The following is an 11790-nucleotide window of genomic DNA, read 5'->3' on the forward strand; positions in this document are numbered from 1 at the left end:
CCCAGCCACACCCACAGGCTGGGCAGAGAAGTGATTAAGAGCAGCCCAATGGGGAAGGCTTGGGGGTGGTGGCTGGTGAAAAACTCACCAGCCCACAGTGAGTGATCACAGCCCAGAAAGCCAAAGAAATCCTGGGCTGCATCCAAAGCAGCATTGACCAGCAGACTGAGGGAGGGGATTCTGCTCCTCTGCTCAGCTGAGACCCCACCTGAAGCACTGCATCCAGCTCTGGGGTCCTCAACAAAAGAGGGATGTGGAACTGCTGGAGCAAGTCCAGTGGAGGATCATGAGGACCCTCCACATAAGATGACTGGAGCATGTGTCCTATGAAAGCAGGCTGAAAAAGAGGGGGCTGTTCAGCCTGGAGAAGAGAAGGCTGTGTGGGGACCTCACAGACACCTTCTGGTATCTGAAGGGCCCACAGGGAAGCTGGAGAGGGATTCTCTGACAGGAACTGGAGTGACAGGGCAAGGAGGAATGGGTACACACAGAAAGAGGGAGATTTCTGTTAGATATTAGGAAGAAATTCTTTACTATGAGGGTGGTGGAATACTGGAAGACTTGCCCAGAGAAGCCCTGGAAGTGTTCAGGCAAGGTTGGACAGGGCATTGTGCAGTATGGTCTAGTGGAAGACATCCCTGCCTTGAAGTAGTTGAAGGAGTTGAACTCCTTGAAGGAGTTGAAACTAGACAATCTTAAGGTCTGTTCTAACCCAGAACATTTCATGACTCTATGAAATTACAGACTTCTTTTTGAGAGGATTGAGAGTGGAACAAAAATGACAAATCTCCTCTATCATTGTACTTAGACTTAAACAATAATGAACTGGAGACATTACAAACTGGAGTCTGTATCTGAAAAGAGGGTTTCTAATGTCAAGATGAGCTGGGAGCTTTGGCCTTAAGTAGTGTTGCATGGTGCAAAAGAATCCAGAGGACCAAAACCATTCAGAATGAAAGACTGAGGACTGCCTCTAGGGAAAATTCCACTTTTTATTTTTTTTTTTTCACTCATCATTTATTTACAAATACACATTATAACTTTTATATACATTGCACATTTACATGGTAGAAAAGTACAAAACTATATATTTAAATGAATTTATATTTAACTCGCCATGTTTGAAAATATAAAATTGCATCAGAAAAAAAGTATTATGAAAAGCAAGAAACTTGAACTGATAAAGCTTTGATATAACTTTTAGCAACACACCGATTGGGAAAGAAAACTTCAAAAGCGGTACTGCAAGACCATCTTAAAGGAAACACCTGATAAAACACTTACGCATGTTACAAAAAAATAAAACAATAAAATAAAATCGAAGCTTTATTCTTATTACAGTTAGGCCTGTAGCTGTTATCGAACTTCACAATCCAATTTCTTTGGGCTCAAAATTTGTATAGTACAGTATAAACTCTCAATACACTGAGGTCATTTCAGTACACAATGTGATCAAAAGTAGAGAAAATGAAGTGTAAGAGGTTTCCTTAAAGATTGCCTCACTGCACCTTGAAAGTATACGTAAGTCAGTTACAATGCCTTTTGGTCAGTCAAGATTCCTTGTAAACAAAAACACAGGGATCTTTTATGTACAGAACCGGCAAAAAGAAAATCCAATAAATAAACATAACAGAAACTGACATGCAACTTTGTCAAAGTGGAAAAGAGTTAACATCAGTGAAATTAAGAGATGAGATTGTGTGGGTAGGCTCTAAGGAATGGACTTTTATAGCTTACAAGAAAAAAGGAAAGCTTTACTTTACAAGCAAGAGACCTCACAATAAATAACACTGCTCTTCCCGTAACGAATAAATTTCTTCAAAAAACAAGGTGTACGGTCAACCAGACATTTTATGTATAAATTATAAAACATGACACAGTATAAATAAATGTCTACGAGACTCAACTATATGTATACTTTTTTTTTTTCTCCCCAAAATAAATAAGCATACACTTATTTACAGTACGGACATTGATTTTGTGCCCAATGGCTGTTCCAATAGTGATGGAGGTTTTACCACTCTAGAATGGAAGATATAGGAAAGCTGTAGTCCTGGTCTTCATCTTCCTCTTCATCCTCTGGGTCTTCATTAATTGCTAGATGGGGGAATACAGGGGAGCTGTTGTTTAAATAAGGACAACAACAGCGCAGAAGCAGCTCAGTGCATGATTTTGAAAGCCCTCTGAACAGCCATAATACAGCGTTGCATTTTATGCGATTTGTAGTGAGATGCTCTTTGGCATCTGCTGTTATGCAATAAGGTTTTTTACACATAATCTATGAAGTCATAACTGCAGAAAGTTCTGAAGAATCAATGGCTCAGGTTTTATTGGCAGATTCCTGAAATCAAATAAAAAGCGCTCTGGTGTTTTAGTTTAATTGCTTTGTGTCCTTCATTCAGAGTTAGTAGAGGCAACTGTGCTAAACCAGGTGCCATGTGCTACCTTTTAGCTTGTTCTTTTGGACCGAGTTAAGAGTTTATCCAGGTGTTAATAAAGCAATCAGCAAAGCACACGAGAGCAGATAAAGTACAAAAAAAGTCAATAGAATTACACTCCTCGGGCAACCCCTTTCTGATAGAACGGCTTGTCCTTGGATCATCCCCAAAAACTCCAACTTGAAGGCCAGCTCGTTGTTGGAGATCTATTGCATTTTATCAGCAACCAAAGTGTGTGCGTGAAAGATAGATACTTATATTCTACTGTACCTTGAATCAATAAATCAAGCTTTCTTATGTTTAAAGGTGTAAGTCTTCATTACCTAGGTATCGCCTTCAGAAGCCTTAAGTGTCTGCAGGGTTAAAAATCTCACTTACAGTTGCAAGATCCAGAGTGCTTAACTTCTAGAAGCACACCCATGGAGCAAGCTGCCTCTTTCATGGCACACTCGCTTGGGTAAGTTGTGTTATCGCTGGCACACACTGCTTCTTCTGACTTGCTTTCAGGGCATAGCTCATCACAGAGGGCACACCGACCTCTGCCAACCTTAAAATCCCACAAGCATTTCTTCCCAGCACTGCATTGAATATCTTCACAGGATTTGGCTTCTAAAAATACACACAGAATACTAGAGGTAAGTGAAAAGACAAAGCAAACAGCAAAGCAAAAGACAAGCAACCCCCAAAACCTCCCTTTCCCCTGTGAACTGTGAAGAAAGGAAGCTCAGATGTAGTCGATGTGATGATACTTGCTGATTTTGCTCAAGCAAGTATTCCTTTGGACAACAGTGCCTCTCTATATGTGGGGGAGGAAAGACAGCTGTGCCAGCAAAGCTTGGCCCTGGGAATACAGAATTACATTTGCCTATTGCACATGACTTTCCTGCTCCATTTCATGTCAGTGGAAATTTGGCTCCCCAAATTAGTGGTAAATGCAGGATTTGTCAACAGGTCCAGCATTTCTAAATCTATTATTTTTAAACTGACCCACAGAGAGCAGTTGTCTACAAGATTTGAAAGGGAATTCACCTCAACCTATGCCAACTAAAAGCAACCTGAGACTCCCCCAAATTCCCCCAGCACCTCTGGGGAGCAGAGGCTGCCCTGCAGGTGCTTTATTGTAATATACTGCACTATCAGTCCTTTCTGGAATCACTCACAACACAGAATGTCAAGCTGCACAGAAATTATTTGCCTATCTTCACCCACCCACTGTCTCCAAACCCCACAATTATTTCTAAAGAGGAAAAAGTGATCAGATGTTTTCAATTAAGTTAACATAATCTTTGCCAAGACCACTTGAAGACAATTGTTTCCAGGAACACAGACCCACTGAATACAGTGACCTTATTACATTGTATCCGTCTCATCATCTGTTTCAGGGAGGCTACTTCTCTGTTGCATACTAGTGTCAGCACCCACAGCCATAGCAGGATCAGGACCTCTTTTCCCTCATCCCTACTGCAATCTTTTCCAGGACTAAGTTCACCCTGGCTCTCCTCTTCTGGGAGGGGAGCACTAACCCAAGCTGCTGAAGTCTCTCTTCCTCCCCAGCACTATCTACATCTGTCTGGTTACACATACTGGCTACTCTGAAACAGACCACTGAAGAAGCTCCCCCGACACTGTCTCCTCCAAAGATACTTACTGACGCATTTTCCCTCGTAGGCTAATCCAATGGATCTTCCCAGGAGGCAGGTAGCTTTCCTCAGGTGGCAGGCACTGGCGTAAGTTATGCCATCATTCCCGCAGAGATACTGTTCAGGGGAGGTAGGCTCTGGACAAATTCGGTTACATGTCACGCAGTAGGCGTTGTTGGTTTGGTCAACCACACATGTGGAGCTGCCTGGGCATAAGACATCCCTGCAGGTCTCTGAAACACAGACAGAAACAGAATGGTTAGTAGAAGACACCAGGATCCCAGTGAGGAGCATACTGGTGACAACAAGAACAAATGATCAGATAAAAGCCTTCAGCAGCTCCTCTCGTTTAAGGACTGCTGGAGGATGCCTTCCCATCTCAGGGTAGCTGTGTGTTCGAACACACATGCTGCCAGACTATGGGGAGCTCTCAGTTCAGCTACATCATTGTCTGTTGAGTACGGTCTAGTTACTCTCTCCCGACCTGGTTCCTGTGAGGAAGTACATCCAACATCTCCCTACTCTCAGACAGACACACTTTGGCACTTAAGGGACATCAGATTAAATTTGCAAACCTACTTTTGCATTTGCCCTGATACTGGACTTCAAGTTCGGGCTGTTCTTTACATCTGGCTTTGAGAAGGGCGCACTCGTTCCTGTAGGTTTTCCCATCTAAGCCACACACGGGCCCCTTCCAAGTGATATTAGAGCAATCCGGAGCACAAACACACCGAGGTTTGTTCTTCTTGTTCATTTTACATTTCTTCCCGGGTCCACAGTCCACATTCTCGCATGTTTCTGATGGAAGGAAAGATTCACCACTTTAGTACCAAGTGTGCGGAACAGACCTGGTGTCAAAACTGCTTAAAGAAAAAAAGATACCGTGAACCCAGAGCACAGAGCAAAAACACCGTTCCCTCCCGTTCCAGGACACACCGCTCGAGGTAAATTCCCTCCGCCAGTAGGGCAGGGAGAGAGAGCGTCTCTCCCCTCCTCCTCGTGATGTACCAGGCAGCGGGCAGAAATGGGGGAACCCTCCGCGATCCCGGGGCTGGTACGAGACGCCTCTCAAAACCCCGACGAGGAAGGAAGCGAGAGGACAGCTCTGCCCCCCTCCAGCTCCCTCCCCGCTCCTCCTCCCCCAGACCAACCCCTGCCGGAGCCGCTCCTCGGCAAGGAGCAGCTCGCCAGCACCCCCTCACCTTTGCACGGGATGCAGTTTGGGGCTCCCCCATTAAAAATCATCCACTTAAAAAGCGTGTTGTCGTTGACGTCCTCCGCCGTCCACGACGTGGTCAGGCGGCCGCTCTTGCAGCACTCCTCCTTGCTGAGGTCGGTTTTGTAGAGGACCTGGCAGCGCCCGTTCCGCGCCTGCCGGAGCCAGCAGTTCCCAGCTGTGGGGCGGGGGGCGGGGGGGACACCCAGACGGATCAGTGGCGGCCACCAGTGACCCAGACACAGCACGTGCGCCTTGCCGTGACTTTTACTAGACTGTTTCCTTTTATTTGTCCCGTTTCATAACCCGCAGCTACTACGGCCCATTTGGAAGCGCAGTTTAAAAAACAAACAAACCCTCCCCCCCCACCAAAACCCAGCCAAACAAAAAAATCCCCCCCCAAACCACAAAAGAACTAAAAATACCATACCAAGAAAACAACATAACAAAACAGAAAACAAAACAAAACAAAATGAAAGAAAGAGAAGACCCAACCAAAACAGAACGAGAGTTTTTGGAGGTATTTATTCCATATGTAGAGCAGAAGGAGCACTGCCGACACGTGACAGAGGCTTGAAAAGGATGTGCATTTAAAAGAGAATAAAAAGAAAATCGCGCTTGCAAATTCCTTCCTCCTCCCCCTGCCCTCTCCTCCTCACCGCGGCTGCACAGCAGCATTGTTTTAGTGCCGCACAGTTTCACTCCCAGCCCATTTTGCAATCTGCACGAATTGGGAACATTTGCTGTTAGCGAAGTCTTTCGAAATCTCCACATTTTGCTGTTTCTATTAACAAATGTCTCCTTCACTAAAATAATTCAGCAGAGTTCCAAAAAAAAGTGAGCAAAGTACATAAAATACAAGGACACTTTGAGTAGGAGGTCCCTATAGAGTTTTAAAAATCGATCAAGCTGGGAAAGTTATAGGTGCCATCTCTCCGGCAAACATTTCAGAGGAAAGTACACTGTCCTTACACCAGATAGAGTGGGTTTTCTTGGGGCTGCTTTTTGCCTTTTTTTTCCCCTCTAGTATCCCTGTTATTTGTGGAGTCAAGCCAAGAACATTAGTCCAAGCAACTCCCCCTTTTTTAGCTGAAGCATTTTGGTTGGGATGTGTCTCTCGTGAATAACCAATGTGACTTCTCCAGCAACTCAATACCAATTGATTCTGCTGCTAATCCAGCCAGGGCTCGATCCTGCCTCCTTACTCCGATGGGAATGTACCGCAGCGAGGGGTCAGGATCGGCCAGCGGAGATGTCGCTGGGCGCGGGGAAAGGCCCACCAACCCACCCCCCCGCTAAAAATCATTGAACAAACAATGCCCTTAAAAAAAAGAAAGTTTTGCGTCTTACAGTTGCCTACGTTAATTTATACTCTATATCGGTACTGGGGAAGGGAAAAAGGAAAGAAAGTATTGTAAAAGAAGCAATGGCAAGACGTCCAGGTTGTGGCTGGAACATGGTCAAGAAAAGGGGAAAAGCCCCCAAACCAAAAATCAATATTCCCTTGTGTTGAAAGAGGGCTCTTAAGAATTGTCAATATCAGGTTAGGTTTTGTTTTGTTCGCACGAGGAAGGAAAAAGACCAACTACGAACTTATTTAAGCATATGCCTCAGTGTAGGAGAATTTACAGCCCTAATATTTACTCAGACACACACTCAAAACAAACAAACAAACAAAAAAAAAATAAAGGGGAGTAAGGAGGAGGAGGAAATCCCAATATTAAAGTCAGTAAAATGACCATTTATTGGTTTCTAAAAATGTCAGCTGTGATCCTGGGGTTCTCCATCACCACCTCTCCTTCAGTCAGTCAGGACAGATAAAAATCTAAACTAAATTACCAACAAACTTTGAGCATTCATTCGGGAGCCGAACCTGGGAAAGTTCCCTCACGATGCTGCTCTTCATTCATGCTGCATAATAACAATAAAAAACAAGAAATATGCTATCTGTCCTCTGTGCCTTTGCAGAGCAGCACGAAGATCCGATCAAAAAGGGATTTCAGTGACACCTCTGCACCTCGCTACAAAGCCCACTGTTAACTTCTGTTCTGTTGGACCTTGGAGAGAGGCGTTTAACACCGCAAGCAGCTAAACCGTGCCCGAAAGACAGAAAACAATAGTAATAATAAAGAAACATATCTGCGAAGAAACAGTCTGGTCTTACCCTGCACTGTGTGATCTTCCATGAAGTGGCAAAGAAACATCAGGATTAAGAGCATGCCCGGGTGGATTCTCTGATTTAACATCCTCAGTATAGCAGGGAGTGAGAGAAACGCGGAGACAGCGTGAGGGGGAGTAAGGAGAGGGAGCGAGCACTAGCCAGCCTGCTTATGATCGCTCTATTGAATGAACGTCAGGCTCTGAATGCAGTCTCTCTTTAAATCTATACGGGGGTCCTAGCTGTCTGCGGTGGGCGGTCTCCTAATGTGTGTGTGTGTCTGCTCGGGGGTGGGGAGATTTAAAAAGTTCAGTGTGAATCAGGTGACATTTTCCACCTTCTGGAAACCCTCTCCAATTATCCGCTCTAGGTGCACGCACACACAGGCGCGCACCCGCGCAGCCCTGAGCGGCGGAGCCGCCGGCGGGGGCAGCCCCGGCCCCGGCCCCGGCCCCGGCCCCCGCCGCCGAGCCGCCCCGGCCGCGCAAGCGCCACGGGGGGCTGGGGACCCGCGGGGGGGCGCGGCAGCCCCCCGGGCGCCCTGGCCCCGCCGGCGGGCCGGGGGGGCTGCCGGGGCGCGGGGCGGCGCCCGCCCGCCGGGAGTCGGCTCCGCCGGCCCGGCCCCCGCGCGAGGTGGCTGCGGAGCGTACATCCCACTCCCCGGGCCGGCGGACAGATCGCTCGGCCCAAAGAAACCCCAAACCCCGATCGACCAGCCCCAAACCTGAAAAAATAAAAAGCCCAAAAGACAGAACCGGCTAAAAGTTTAATACCTAGGGCCGCTCTCGGGCGATAGGCTTTTCACTGGGAGAGCCCGGGAGGACGAGACGGGAACGGGGGCGACGTAGGCGGTCTCCTTTCAGAATCAGAAAGATTGCAACATCGATAATGAACTTCTAGGGCACTAGTTTATTAAGCACAGTCTGGCATTATTCTCCCCTTAGAAAAGTTGGCGGTCTCTCATTTATAACATTTTTTGGCACCGCTGAATGAAACTGAGTAGGCGATATTTCCTTTTATACAAAATGATTACTTAACGGAAAATGGTATTGTTTATTCAAAAGCTGCCTTTTAAATTTCGATTCTTTCGCTTTTCTGAGCCACCAAAGCACAACAGACTGCGAAGTATGCAGACAGGAATGCCCGGACAGTGCCGGGTCAGGGGCCGGTGCGCCGCGGCCGCCCGCGCCCTCCGCCCGGCCCTCCCCTCCCCCGCCCTCCCCGCACCCGCCCCACCCCCCCCCCTCCCGACTGCCCCCTCCCCACAACTGCAAATAACTCAGTGATAACAGATTTTTTTCCACCAACTGCAGGAGATAGTGCTAATCTTTTAATAAAAGATCCCATTACAATGGGATCTGTCTGGACAGACTATAATAGATCCAGAAATACAGCCGTGCTAATATTAGAAGACAGTTGTTTGGGTGCCTCAGGCCGGGCCCTGGTCCCGCTTTGAAAGTGGGCATGAATCACAATGTCCCTCGGTACCACCTGCGGTCACACGCATTAAGAAGCAGACTGGTAAATGATTGACCTCGCTGCATTTGTTTTTTGTTGTTGTTTTTTGTTTGTTTGGTTTGGCTTGGTTTTGTTGTTTTGGGGTTTTTTGGTTATTATTATTGTGATCCTCGTCCTGAGCATCGCCCGGGCATTTTGAGCGCTTCAGAAGCTCCGGGACTCCACATCCTTTTTAATCTTTTCCCAAATTGGTGCTGCTCTCCCCCTGCCCCCCGCCCCTGCTGCCGGAGCCGCTCATGCGGGGTTGCGTAGTGCCCTCTACCGGCGGCGGCGCGCAGCGGCAGCGCCCGGCCGCCCCGGGCCCCCGAGCGCCCCTGCTCAGCGCGGGGGCCGGCTCCCGGGCAGCGCCCGAGCCCGGCCGCAAGGCGCTCCGGGAGCCCGCTCCGGGGCCGCTGTCCGCTCGGGGCCCCGGCCACAGCCGCTGCACAGCTCGGGAGGCAGCACGGCCCCCGCCGGGGCAGCGCCGGGGCCGGGGCTGGTCCGGGAGGCGTCCCGGGGGTGGCTCGGGGGAATCCCGGCGGCAGCGGGGGCGCGCAGGCGGGTGCACCCCAGCCAGGCGGCCGAGCTCGGCTCTGCCCGGCACGGTCCGGCACTGCACGGCTCATCACAGCCCGGTCCGGCACGGCCCGACACTGCGCGGCTCATCACAGCCCGGTCCGGCACGGCCCGACACTGCGCGGCTCATCACAGCCCGGTCCGGCACAGCCCCGCACTGCGCGGCTGCCGGGAGGGCTGCGGGGTCAGGCTCACCTTCCCGTGTTCCATTTATGTATGTTTTTTAGTAATTGGCCAATACGGTGTTTATCCTGATAATGTTTTTAGTTATAGAGGGGTGTTTTCAGGCCGTGTTCCTGGAAACGAAACGCAGAACGGGTCGATAAGGTTTGCACATGTGCTTCATGCATGCATCATCGGGAGATCAATATGGTTGTGCTGGTACAGAGATTTGTATCACACCTGTTCTCTGACATCACTTAGAAACAGCTGCTGTTTCTTTCATTGTTTCTCCCCCCCACTTTTTAAAAAAAAAAATTTCTTTTTTTAAATGCTAGATACTGGGTTTGGGAGTAAGAACATGTCAGAGATATATTATGTAATCAGAAATGCTTTCTTCTTTCTCTCTGTTTGTGCCACTCTTTATGACTCCCCCACCCCTTTCTGCCTTGCCAACAATCGTATTTAAATTACCGAAAAAACAATAGGGTCAATCTGTAACTGAACTGTCAGGCAGCATAAGAAAAGAGTGTTGTTTTCAGTCTGGCAGGTTCCACAACTTCTTTCTACCAAGAAATATATGCATTTTAATATAGGCTTTTGGGTGTGAATCCAATCTTTGCAGCTGGCCGTGATCTTAGAATAACAGAGCCTTTAAAAAAAAAACAACTTATATACTTACATCTCAGACTTTCAGAAAGTTCAGATTTGGCTCTCAATTTACCTGTCTCTGTGTCCTACTTCTAATATAGCTATAGCTACAGCAAACTCCATCATACAGAACGACTCTGAATAAAATAGCAAAATACGGAGAAGGAGGAAAAATAATCTGCAAGCTTCCTCAACAACATGTACTATTAACACACACACACATATAGACACACTCATACATACACGTATGTACATGGAATATTTATTTTGTGATAAGTATTCATGTACTAGTATAACGTTACCTTTTACACCTTTCCCCTCACTCTGTTGCCTAACACAGGAGTGCTTGCTTGTATTGGGAGTGGACCAGCTCCGAACACCCTCTTTGATAAGAAGCATGTCTGCAATAAAATTTTTTGAGGCTGTGAATGGGACTCCAGGACAAAACTGATTATTTGGAAGGGATTTGAATTTTGATCAAGTGAAAATGGGAAGGCCTATCCTGGCAGTCTAATACTCAAGGGAGCAGAAAAAGACTCGGACACCCTCCTGTGGTCCTGGATGTATGTATACATCATCCCATGCAGTTTCTCACACAAATGGCCTCTCCCACAGAGCAAGTACTCAAATAAAGGTAGAACGTCCTCTTCTGGTAGGAGAGAAGACTTGTTACCTTGTTTTGTTCCCATCTAATTTCATTGATTATCACAAAAAGAAGAGCCTGTTTCTGGAAAACTGCAATTTTATGTAGGCTCCCCTCTTTTGCATCGCGGATATTAGATTTATGGACTTTTCTGAGTGCCATTGCATTGTTCCATTTGAAAAGCTTTCCCTCCCCTTTTTTTTTAAAGTACAGGAGAAGAAGGAGTATAGTCCTTCAACAGCCTTTTCTGTAGAAATTTCATTTGTTGTTTTTCAGAAAAAAGTGTCATAAAAAATTGTATCGCAAAATTTAATTCCTTGATTTAACCAAGACCTTTTGTGAAAAACAAGCAAACTAGCTCCTGATAGAACTAAGCTCTAAAGTATGTGAACTGAATTCTAGTATGACATATTGGCTGTGTGTGCTATTACACTGAAATTATTCCTGCACATCAGTAGACAAACTTGTGGTGCATGCTGTTGGGGAGTGTTGCGCTTATCAGATGAATACAGCTATGTTGAAGAGTTGTTTTTTATCTTTTGTTAATTTGACCTAAGAGGTTATTTCTGTTGTCAGGTGATGGACTGCATAAAGAGGTAGTAGGGATCTTAATAAATAACACTGGCAAAACTGCTCATTCTGGTTCATACAGCAGAAAGGTCATGTAGACAGGTGTCATTCATGTTTTAGGTCAGATAAAATTGATATATATGTGATATGAGCCAAACTGACCCCTTCCTTACCTTCTTTTGGTGGTTCAGGAGATAATAACAGAATAGTGTATCCCCCTGCAGTTTGAAGGATCCTCTTAC

At 46.8% G+C, this 11790-nt stretch overlaps 1 protein-coding gene across 1 annotated transcript; it reads right to left on the reverse strand.

Annotated features, from left to right (window-relative positions):
* Nucleotides 1-1019: 1019 nt before the first annotated feature.
* FST (follistatin) lies at nucleotides 1020-7688 on the reverse strand. The gene is made up of 6 exons (XM_005531148.3): nucleotides 7459-7688; nucleotides 5281-5472; nucleotides 4658-4876; nucleotides 4087-4311; nucleotides 2817-3047; nucleotides 1020-2097 (listed from the first exon to the last, which is right to left on the reverse strand). The coding sequence occupies exons 1-6, from the start codon at nucleotides 7538-7540 to the stop codon at nucleotides 2015-2017; spliced, it is 1032 nt and encodes a 343-aa protein (XP_005531205.1). The 5' UTR covers nucleotides 7541-7688; the 3' UTR covers nucleotides 1020-2014.
* Between the last annotated feature and the right edge of the window lie 4102 nt (nucleotides 7689-11790).

This window comes from Pseudopodoces humilis, chromosome 4, assembly GCF_049639895.1.
Source record: "Pseudopodoces humilis isolate 2021_Gansu_Grassland_sample_001 chromosome 4, ASM4963989v1, whole genome shotgun sequence".
Lineage (NCBI taxonomy): Eukaryota > Metazoa > Chordata > Aves > Passeriformes > Paridae > Pseudopodoces > Pseudopodoces humilis.

What these genes read in the sequence shown, in the direction of transcription:
- FST (XM_005531148.3), bottom strand. Translation starts at nt 7,540, where the DNA reads ATGTTAAATCAGAGAATCCACCCGGGCATGCTCTTAATCCTGATGTTT. An exon ending in CTACGAGGGAAAATGCGTCA is followed by an intron (nt 3,048 to 4,086) that starts GTAAGTATCTTT and finishes GTGTATTTTTAG; the next exon opens with AAGCCAAATCCTGTGAAGAT. An exon ending in GCACTCTGGATCTTGCAACT is followed by an intron (nt 2,098 to 2,816) that starts GTAAGTGAGATT and finishes TCCCCCATCTAG; the next exon opens with CAATTAATGAAGACCCAGAG.